Here is an 11,745-nt window from a genome sequence, read left to right as displayed (position 1 = left end):
GTGGAAACAAGCTAAACTGAATGGAAATCAGTTATTTCTCAAATTGAATACAGATTCAGGAATATGAATGATTACCTGATTAAGCAGTGATAAGATACAGGATATCATCAAGTCCCAGGTCAGGTGATTATGCTGTCGACAACAACTCAATGTATGATCAATGTCAGCATTATCAGGAGGGTGCTTTTTTAATTGTCCATCTTCATCTGCCTTCACTCCTACTAAAGGAGCAATGTGTTCTGCATGCAAGCACTGACCGATACAAGACATGGGCTATGTTAACATTCTTGCTCATGTTCATGTCTCTTGCACCTTAAGAAATCTGTTAAATGACATAACTTTATTCAGGGAATTCCTAATAAACTTTACTAAAGCAAGATGCATTTTTTTTAAGAATGTAGAAAAATAGATGCTTTTTTCAAACACTTTAATAACTTTGTAATCTAATTACAGTGAGTAACAACACAAATCAAACGCAAATAAGCATGCAAAACAAAGGAACAGAGAAATAAGGTAGATGCACCATTGTTTGAAACTGTGCTAGAGAAGTCATGTATGTCAGGTAATTCAAAAAACAAGACTTCTGTATAGGATGCACCTGTTTTCTCTCTAATGAGGAAGCATTAGACTATTGAAAAGTGCACATGCAAAGACAAAATGGGCGTTTACCAATCAGTGGCCAATTTCAAACTACAATACAGGTAAATGTTTTTCAACCATTTTTCAACAGACTTGCTAAAATCATGAAGGCCCACCCCTAAACCAAGCACACAGTGGATTACAGCAAATCGGGTAAAGCGGTTGAAAATGCCCATTGTGGTTTGAAACCGCCCCATTGATCGAGAAACACCCACTAGTGTTCTGCAGAGATACGCCTGAATGATCTTCTGCTCATCAACTACAAATCACTGTTAGTTCAATGTCACTGTCTCCACCCATGTGTGTTGTTGGCTTTCATCAAAATTTCAATGCTGATCCAGCACACTTTAAACATTGAAATGTCAATTTCAACCAAAATGATGGTTTAGATCAAAACTCAACATTGTATCAATGTTACCATGCTATCTGGGACTCCTCCTCTTCCGATCTTCAGAGTGCCTTAAATCCTGAACCACAGCCGATGATTGGTGGTCTCCGACCAATAGCAGCACCTACAAACTCAAGGATAGCAGAGAGCGGGAAAACAGAAAGAAACCAACAGCAGAAGGGAGAAAAGCAGCAACCAATAAAGTAAAGGGGAGGGACAAAAATGCTAACACGTAACACTCACCAAAGCCAAAACAGTGTGGGAAGTGTGGTAAACCCCAAAACATTCATGGACTGAATGCCCAGCAAAAGATATTGAGTGTAGAAAATGTCAAAAGAGGCGACACTTTGCGGCAGCGATTCAAAGTAGACACAGGTGCGTCTGTGACTGCTATCCCAGAGACAGAATTCAAACAGGATAGATATGGCAGACATTCAGCGCCGTGCAGACCACTGCTGGGCCCCGCCAACCAACCTCTGGACGTAAAAGGGCAAGTGCATGCGGTCATTCAGAGAGGTGACAGAAAGATTGAGGAGGAGGTGTTCATCGTGAATGACCTGACTATACCCTTATTGGGCCTCCCAGCTATCCGCAGACTACAGATGATCCCTCAGCTCAATAGCATTGACGACGCAGAAAAACACTTTCGCTCCACTTACACCGAGGTATTTAAAGGGCTGGGTAACCTTAAGGGGGAGTATAAAATTAAGTTGAGAGACAACGTGGCACCCTATGCCCTCTCGGCCCCACGACGAGTGGCCATTCCTCTCCGGGCCAAAGTCAAAGAGGAACTAGACCGGATGGAGAAGATGGGGGTCATAGCTTGTGTGGAAGAACTGACTGAATGGTGTGCGGGCATGGTCCATATAGTGAAAACATCCGGGAAAATTCATATTTGCGTGGATTTAACCCATCTGAACGAGAGCGTCATCAGAGAGAGACACATGTTACCAGCAGTGGATGAGACACTGGCCAAGCTGGAAGGAGCCAGAGTCTTCACAAAGCTTGACGCGACATCAGGCTTCTGGCAGGTCCCACTCCACAAAGACTCCATGCTGTTGACTACGTTCATCACACCAGAGGGGCACTATTACTTCAAAAGGTTACCTTTTGGTATATCTTCGGCACCGGAACACTTTCAAAAGAGGATTTCTCAACTGATTGATGGAGTCCTATGTCACGCTGATGATGTCCTGGTCATAGGAAGAGACCGGTCAGAGCACGACGACAGGCTGCACAGGGTGCTACAGAAATTCAGAGAGGCAGGGCTCACTCTAAATGAGAAATGCCAATTTGCCCTGACAGAGATCCGTTTCCTGGGTCATGTCATAAATTATCAGGGCATCAGAACAGATCCAGGAAAAATAAAGGCAATCCTGGATATGCCAGAGCCAAAGGATGTGGCGGATGTTCGCCGTATCATGGGCATGGTGAACTTTGTAGGCAAATTTTCGTCACGCCTGCCAGATCTGATAAAGCTCATTCGTGACCTGTTGAAGACAGAGAACAGCTGGACATGGGGAGCACCCCAACAGAAAACATTCCTGGAGACGAAAAAAGAATGCGGATGCTTCGTCATATGGACTTGGAGGTGTCCTGACACAAAAACAGACAGACGGAGAGTGGAAACCTGTCGTCTTCATTTCTAGAAGTCCGAGCAAAGCCGAATCAAGATATGCCCAGATAGAAAAGGAGGCTTTGGCTGTGACCTGGGCATGTGAGCGCTTGCATGGATATGTGACTGGACTGGACTTTACCATAAGAACTGATCACAAGCCACTCATTACACTCCTGAAATCCAGAGCACTAGATGACCTCCCGCCAAGGATTATCAGATTCAGACTCAGGCTGCTCATATTCAACTTTAACATTATCCATGTTCCAGGTAAAAATCTGATAACAGCTGACGCCCTGTCCAGAGCACCTCTTCCAACTGCAGCCACAGAGGCGGAGCAAGACCTGGAAAGAGAATGCAAAGCTTTCCTGGACAGCGTAGTTGAAAGCCTGCTAGCCGCTCCAACAAAGCTGGAACAGATTAAGAGTGCACAAACGTGAGATAACACCTGCAAACGTCTCAGTCGATACATTGCAAATGGATGGCCGGGACACAGACGAGATGTGCATGAGCAGCTGCTGCCCTACTGGCCCAATAGGTCAGTTTTGCATGAAGGAAGAGGACTGCTCATGAAAGGAGAGAGACTTGTAATCCCTGAGTGCATGAGACCTGACATCCTGCAGAGACTGCACCAGGGACATCAAGGTATCAACAAATGCCTAGCAAGTGGCCAGGTATCACGTCTGATGTAAAGCAAATGGTCGAGAGATGTGAGATTTGCGCACGTGAAGCTCAAACAACAGTCGAGCCTCTGCTTACAACAGAACTACCAAACAGACCGTGGAAGAGGGTTGCTGCTGATCTCTTCCAATGGCAGAATGGGAACTATTTAGTTATAATAGACTACTTCTTTTGCTATATCGAAGTTTGTTCCCTACCTGGCAGCACATCAGCAAAACAGACTATTGCCAGACTTAAAGCTGTGTTTGCCAGATATGGATGCCCAGAAGTGCTTGTCACAGACAATGGTCCACAATTCTCCTGTCACGATTTCGCTCAGTTTGCACAGGAATATGACTTTGCCCATGTGACAAGCAGCCCCCGTTACCCCCGCAGCAATGGGGAGGCTGAACGGGTCGTTAGAACTGTGAAGTCTCTTTTAGTGAAAGAGGGAGATTTTCATAAAGCTCTGCTGGCCTACAGGGCCACTCCATTGGCACACGGGAGCTCCCCAGCACAACTGTTGATGCGGAGGAGAATTAGAACACCAGTCCCCATATCATCGGAGCAGTTACAACCACAGTGGCCCGATCTTGAGAGGTTCAGAGAAAAGGACACGGTGTTGAAATTGCAACAGCAACAAACTTTCCATCGGAGACACCGTACTCAAATCTTACCACCTCTCCAGCCTGGACAGCACGTGTGGATCAAACCCACACACACAAAAGGGACTGTTGTTAGTCAGGCACATACACCACGCTCATACGAGGTGGAGACCCCGGAGGGAGGACGGCTGCGACGCAACCGTTCACACCTCAGGGAAGTTTCAGTGCCTCCAGTATCAAGTGATATGACGGTGACCAGGTCAGGGAGACTGTCTAAGGCTCCTGAGAGACTGGACCTTTGAGCATGAAACATATGCATACACACCATGGAGGATAAGGGAAAAAGTAATAATTTTCTGTTTGAAAAGTGAAATGTTCATTAGAAAAGTTATTTTCTATTGTTAGTTTAGGATAAAGTTTACAAAAAGAGCTACGGTGAAGTAAAATATCTTCTGTTTATTTCTCTTTGAACACTTTTAAGTTTGAAAAAGTATTTGAAGAAACTCGTAAAATCATAAGTTAAGTGAGTGAAATAACTAAGTAGCCATACTGTTGAATGTATTGTGTTATTTAAAGGCTCTGTTAAAACAGTTAAACTTTCATCTAAAAAGGGGAGATGTAATGGCAGGTTATGGCCACAGTGGGGCACTGGAGAGGTTGAAGGGGGTGTGATGACAGAGGAAGAGGAGGAATAAAAGTTATCTGTTTACATCCTGAGAGTTGTGTCCTTGAATACGGAGTATAGAGGGAAAATACAATTGTCACCATTGTTGAGATTCATATGTAGATTCTTGATGTGTGTGTGTGATTTAAAAACCTCTAAACTCTAATGAATATGAATAAAACATTTACATAATCAGGTTATAATGCTGGTTCAATGTATCAGGCCACTACAGGATTGTAGGATTTGATTTGATCTAAACATTATCATCATGACCTGGGCTTCATTTCCCAAAAGCATCTTAAACCTAACTTGATCGTAGAACAATTGCAACAAATGGTCTGTACAATCAACTTAGGCTTACGATGCTTTTGGAAAAAGCAGCCAGGTCATAGTTTATCTTGCCTAACACATGTGCTTTATGAATACAGAGTTGGAGTGGCCAGAAAAAAACTAATAATAAAAAGTAAAGGGTCAAGAGCCCAACTAAAGCAAAAACTGATCACCATAATGGTGACATGAAATGAAACATTCCATAAAACAACACCATCTAAACTTCTGTAAATCTAAATAAGACTGTGTGTAGATGTATGACAGAAATAAAGTCAAACTGGTAATAATAAGTGCAATAATGTGTAATGGTTCAGAGTCAGTAGTTCTTGTGTTTCTCTTTTTTTCTGTTCTTGTTTCTCAATGATTCTTCTTATTAACATTAGGTCTCACCACCAATGGCCAATCATCACTTAATTATCTCATTAACTTCAACACTGCTTCAGTGTTCATTTTTAACACCCTTTAGTTGGACCTATATGTACACCAGGAGTGTTAATTTTAACACTGGGGATTTTGCTGTGCATATCAACACTATATAGAGAAAAAAGTGCGCCAAAATTCAGAAATCTTTGGAAGATATCACTGAACATTTATTTAACCGTAGCAAAAGTACATTTCTTACTTATGTAAATTTTTCATCTCTATTTTTGGTGTTTATTTTAAATTAGACAAATCTGATATTATTTTAATCTCCAATATGTTATTTAACAGTTGATATAGTTATTTAATGCTTCGCTAACTAGCAGAAGACACTAGCAGGGTTTAAATCCCAGTTGTGCATTTCTGAACATTGACTCTTAGTCTTTATTCACCTCTTTCTCATGTTTTCTCAATATAATTCATAAAAGTGTAGAATAGAAAAGCAGTTCTAATAGGGGAACATTGTAATGGAGTGTTACAGCATGCCCCTATTAGAACTGCTTTTCTATTCTATACTTTTATTAATTATATTGAGAAAACATCAGAAAGAGGTGAATAAAGACTAAGAGTCAATGTTCAGAAATTATTAATTATTATTATGTGTTGAAGGGAAGTCAAATCAATAGGGTTTTGTGTCCTTTATGCAAAATAAGCCTATCAGCGGAGGCTCCTGAGACATGTTAGATGTATAAAAAAGGAACGTGTGCTGGTAACCCACAGTCATCCACATTAAATGAGTAAGCATTGGTGGTCGTTCCAAGGTGTATTAAGGTATTCAAATTCTACAATGTCTTTTTAGGAGACTGATTGCATTTTTGTCTGATATTGATTGAAAAAATATTTTAAAGTTGTTGAAACTTTGCATATACTGTTAAACTAATAATATATCACACACTAACTGTGAAGAAGGTAAGGTATCATGAACTAATAAATTGAATCTTACTGAATCTGTAAATGTAGAATAAACAAAAACAAAATTGGTTAACATATTGCTCATGTTTTTAAAATGTGTATAAATCATAGGATCTTTGTCTGTTGTCTTAACTCAGGTAAATGAAGGTTACCTTTGCTTATCAGAAAATGGAAAATGGAACATATTTTTACTTCATGTTATTTGAAAATTTTGGGTACATACGATATGCTTTCTTCAGTTTGGGATTTATTCTATACTGTGCTATCACACTATTTAATGTCATTATTATGCTTGTAATATTTCTGGAAAGGACTTTACACCAGCCCATGTACATTCTGATTTCTTGTTTGTCTATCAACTCTGTGTTTGGAACAGCTGGCTTTTTCCCAAGAGCACTGACAGACTTGCTATCTGATACACACTCAATCTCCCGTGAAGCATGTCTCTTACAGTCTTATGTCATTTTCACGTATGCAGCAAATGAGAATACAATATTAATGTTAATGGCATTTGACAGATTCGTTGCAATCAGTAAACCTTTACAATACCACAACATAATTACACCAAGGTTTCTAACTGTTTTAATAGTTATAAACTTGACTTATCCAATGATTTCTCTTGGTATTACTGCTATTTTGACTTCCAGACTGACATTGTGTGGTAACAAATTGTTTAAGGTGTACTGCCACAACTTTGAAATGGTCAAACTGTCTTGTGCAAACACTGCTGTAAATAATGTCATGGGTCTTTTTATATTGATCACAACTGTAATAATTCCTTTAAGTTTAATATTATATTCTTATGTAAAAATTCTTATTGTTTGTCAAAGAAGCTCATCACAGTTCAAGGGCAAAGCTTATCAAACTTGTATTCCACACATAGTGGTCCTTTTGAATTTCTCAGTTGCTGTTATTTCTGAGGTCACTTTGAGTCGAGTTGTCACCTTAGAACTTCCTATATGGCTGTCAGTTTTACTTTCACTTGCATTTCTTGTTATAGCACCCATCCTGAACCCTCTTGTTTATGCTTTAAACCTGCCTGATATTCGCAAAACAATTATCCGTTTTATAAATAGATCCAGGTAAATGATTTCTCTACACTGTACCCTTGCTGTAAAAAAAGGTTTATTAGCTACCATTTTCCATTATAACAGTAATCTACTGTAGAAAACAATGCATTCTGGGTTATATTTGTCATTTTTAAAAAAATAGCCTACAGAAATATACTGTGAATCACCACCGCTCAAAGTTGACGCTCAGTGTGGCTATTGTTCAAAATCACACCCTATACCCTCATTCACTATTCCCTACATTAGTTCACTAAAACAGTCCACTTGAATGAGAAGTGAGTGAATTGAGACACTGATGAACACCTGATAAGCAGAATCACTGAAGGACAGAAAACAAGAACAGAAAAAAGAGAAATACAATAACTACAACTGACTTCCAGTAACACTGAGTGTGAAAACAGTTTACAAACCAATTTAACATTATTTGTTTCATACATGTACAAAAGTTCTTGTTGAGATTTAACAGAGATTTAGTTAATAATAAAGTTTGTTGTCAGCATAATGGAGATCAGTATTTGCTTTAGTTGGTCTCTTGTCCCTGGACTTCTCACCATTCATCTCTCTCTGACTGCTGTAACAGTGAGTTTAAAAAGCACATTTGTTGTAGCAAGAAAAAGTCAAGAGGAAGTTGATCAGGTGTTTTGGCTTTTGTGATGATGTCATAATCATCCTGCATATGTCTGATGTTCGGATCTTTCCTGTATATATTCTTTGAATTTATGGGTATTTCATATTTAGCATATATCTGTGAATCTACAACATGAAATCAATATTTCTGTAATCAGGTCTTCTGAAGAAAATTATATTCATATAGGCCTACTGCATCAAAATATTTTAACTCCTGCTTAACTCAGACACACACAGACATCAACAATCATCATATGAATCTCAACAATGGTGACAATCAAAGGTTTCATGTCGCAATGCATGCTGGGTTCCAGGATAGTATAAAACTCCCAGCATGCACTGCTACATGAATAAAAAATAAGATATTTCTGTGTTTCTGTTTATTTGGTTTCTGCATGATGTGTTTAAAAAAAAGTAATTGTAATGTATTGCTGTGGTTTCACAGTGGCAGTAATATAACACTTTTGATTGAGGATTGAACTCTGAATGAGTGAGAATGAATCCCTTAGTGAACGGACAAGCAATATGATGACTTTGTCATCGTATTCATAACCGCAATCAGTCATAAACTGTGTGTGTGCACAAGTGTGACTTGTAAAAACACAGCTCAAGCAGCAATAGAAACTCTAATGTTTTAGCATCGGCATCCCAACTAAAGCAAACACTGATCTCTATAATTGTAACTTCAAACCAAACATGTTCAATTAAAAATCTCAATAACAACTTCTGTAGATGTAAGCCATTCTGGTTAATAATAAGTATAATAATGTGTAATGGCTGGAAGTCAGTTGAAGTTCTTGTTCTTCTCTATTTTCTGTTTGTGTGTTCCTCTTTCCTTCATTGATTCTGCTTGTTAACAGCAGGTGTTCATCAGTAATGCTCAACAATCACTTACATAATCACTTAATTATCTCCCTGCAACACTGTCAATGTTACTTTTTACTCTTTGTAATGTGGATTTTCCTGTGGGGTTTAAAGGGTTAACAGTGTTAGATAAAAAGACACACCCACAAAATGTATTTTAACAGCAATAAACTGTAAATTATAAAACAGGTTTATACTGGCAACCGTGTTGTTTACTGTAAAATCTTGTTTTTTGGGTCACCATTGTGCTGAAGAGTAGAGCTTGTGCTTCTGTCCAGGAGAAGATCTAGAAACATTGATGATACGCTGAATGTTGCATTATTTAAAAGGCAGTGACTGTGTAGTTGTTGGTCCAGTGGAAATCTTTTTATTTAGAAAAGTTTTTTTGTGGTTTCAAATGAAATAAGTTCACAGTAATACTTTGCTCACGTTATTAATGCATTATACATTTTAGTTAATACATTTAAATGACAGTTGGTCAATTTAAGGCAGTCCGTTTCTGCAAGTGAAATTAGTTAACTCGAGTTTTAGTGGATTTTTACAGTAACACACATCGCCATCCACACTTCCTCCACCTGATCAGCTCTCAACACTAGATACTAACGGTGCAACTGATACTCTTTTCTCCACTTTAACATCCTGCTTGGCCAACTTCTGCCCCCTTTCCTCCAGGCCAGCCCGCGCCACACCCTCTGCCCCCTGGTTATCTGATGTTCTCCACGAACATCGTTCTAAACTCGGGGGTGCAAAAAGGAAGTGGGGCAAATCGAAAGATCCTATCACTCAATCCCTCTTTGAGGCGGGCCTATGACTGAAGTGGGGTCTGTTTTATTTGTTCAAAGTTTTTTTATTAAATGACAACTTTGCAAAAACAATAACTGTACGATGAAATGCACATTTTCCCTTTTTTTTAAACCGAACATAACCCACCCATAACCCACCCTTCCATTCAATTACAAACAAGTCTGCATTTAAGATATCCTACTAGAGATGATTTAAAACACAAGTCAAGATTATAGTACATAACGGTGAAAAGGGTTAGAAAAAAAATAATAATAATAATATTACAATAAAAATAAAATAAAATATATAAATAAATAAATAAATAAATACAAAGAAGAGTGTAGCTACTCTGATATTGTTGTAGTTGGTTTCTCAAAAAATGTCAAGAAGGGGCGCCATATTTTGTAAAATTTATTCTCAGATCCCTGGGTGGTGTACCGTATTTTCTCTAAATTCATACACGACATAATGTCCCTAATCCAATGTGAGTGGGAAGGAGGAGCAGGATCTTTCCACTTGAGTAAGATAGCCCTACGAGCTAAAAAGGAGGTAAAGGCCAATACTTTCAGCTTCCCTTTAGGCAAGGCCAAATTTGGAGCAATGCCAAAGATGCCAGTAAACGGGTTTGGCTCAATCTGATGCTGAAGTATTTCAGACAACGTTTGAAACACTGATGTCCAGAACTCATTCAAGGTGGGACACGTCCAGTACATGTGAAAAAGTGACGCAGGTGCGCTCTTACAGCTATCACAGGTTGGGTCCACATCAGGGAACATACGAGCTAGTTTGGTTTTAGATATGTGAATACGGTGTACTACTTTAAATTGCACAAGAGCATGTCGGGCACACATGGAGGTAGAATGAATCCGATCCAGGACTGAATCCCACATGTGATCTGTGAAGGCAGAACCTAGGTCCTGCTCCCATATGGTTTTTATAGCTGCTAATGAGGGGCTATGCAACTTTGAAATAAGGTTGTAAAAAACAGAAATTGTGCCTTTTAATGTGGGGTTAACAGAAAGAAATTTATCGACAGGGTTGTCTGGGGGTTTATTGGGGAATTGGGGAATCAACTTCTGTATATAATGCCTGATTTGTAAAAATCTGAAAAAAATTGTCTTTACCAAACCGAAGTTTTTTGTCAATTGAGAAAAACTAGCAAATAGGTCATTAATAAATAAATCGCCAATGCAACGGTTCACAAAATTAATGGTTTGGTTCGATGCGATACAGTAGTATCACGGTTCGGTACGTTTTCGATACAGCAAAAAGAAAGAAATGCCAGAGAAATTTCCTATTTATTAAAAGTAAAAATATTTTTAAATAAGTTTAAGTTCCCTTTCGTCCTGGGAACTCCAACGTGTCGTCGGGGAGTTCCCTGACGAAATGTGATCCCATTTCGTCAGGGAACTCCCCGACGACACGTCTCCGTTCCCTGTACTCAGGGAACGAGGGTTACATACGTAACCGAGACGTTTTCCTACATCTTGAAACTTTCAGGTTTATAAATGGTCTTCACATTAAAAATAACATTTAAATATATATTTATATATATAATATTTATATAATATTTGAGTCTTGAAGTGCTGGAAAAAGATGTGTGAATTAGGCTACTTGAAAGCATTTCACTATTCCAGCCAAACTTCCATGGTTACAGTTAGCAGTGCCGCTGCTAGCCATTTTGGTGCCCTAAGCATAATTCCTTTATGATGCCCCCCCGCCCCCCCCTAAAAAAAAAAAAAAAACATTTTAATTTAGGATTTTCATTTAGGGGGGCTAAGCCCCCAATGAGGGTATGATTTATAAAAAAAATGCAAAAATTAAAAAGTAACACTTTAGTTTAGGGTCTAATGCTTACTATTAACTAGTTTCATTACCATGCAATGGCATGGTTTTATAATCACTGGGGTTCCGAATTTGAGGCAGGTTAGTTAGGGGTGTTCGGGGGAAATTTTGGATTTTTCTGAACTACAGATGTGCATTTTAAGATGTTGTGAAGGCAAAAAAAAAAAAAATATATATATATCGATAACAACAGCTTTAAAACCATGTCAGTGGGCAGCTGATTATTTTTCTCTCCTCATCAGCATCACACTCTTTTTCTCTTTGTTTTTATCTTGCCCTGTCTCTTCCCCTCCTAAAGTTGGCTTTTTTAATTTTCTAAAGGT

At 38.9% G+C, this 11,745-nt stretch overlaps 1 protein-coding gene across 1 annotated transcript; it reads left to right on the top strand.

The window, feature by feature from the left end:
- Positions 1-6,401: 6,401 nt before the first annotated feature.
- On the top strand, positions 6,402-7,331 carry LOC130095954 (olfactory receptor 51I2-like). Its single transcript, XM_056262562.1, has one exon. It carries the CDS (start codon positions 6,402-6,404, stop codon positions 7,317-7,319), a length of 918 nt encoding a protein of 305 aa, XP_056118537.1. The 3' UTR covers positions 7,320-7,331.
- The last annotated feature ends 4,414 nt before the right edge of the window (positions 7,332-11,745 follow it).

Source organism: Rhinichthys klamathensis, unplaced genomic scaffold, assembly GCF_029890125.1.
Source record: "Rhinichthys klamathensis goyatoka isolate OS25496 unplaced genomic scaffold, OSU_Roscu_1.1 h1tg000194l_1, whole genome shotgun sequence".
NCBI lineage: Eukaryota > Metazoa > Chordata > Actinopteri > Cypriniformes > Leuciscidae > Rhinichthys > Rhinichthys klamathensis.
The sequence above is the reverse complement of the archived record's forward strand: the minus strand, read 5'-3'. Positions and strand labels throughout refer to the sequence as shown.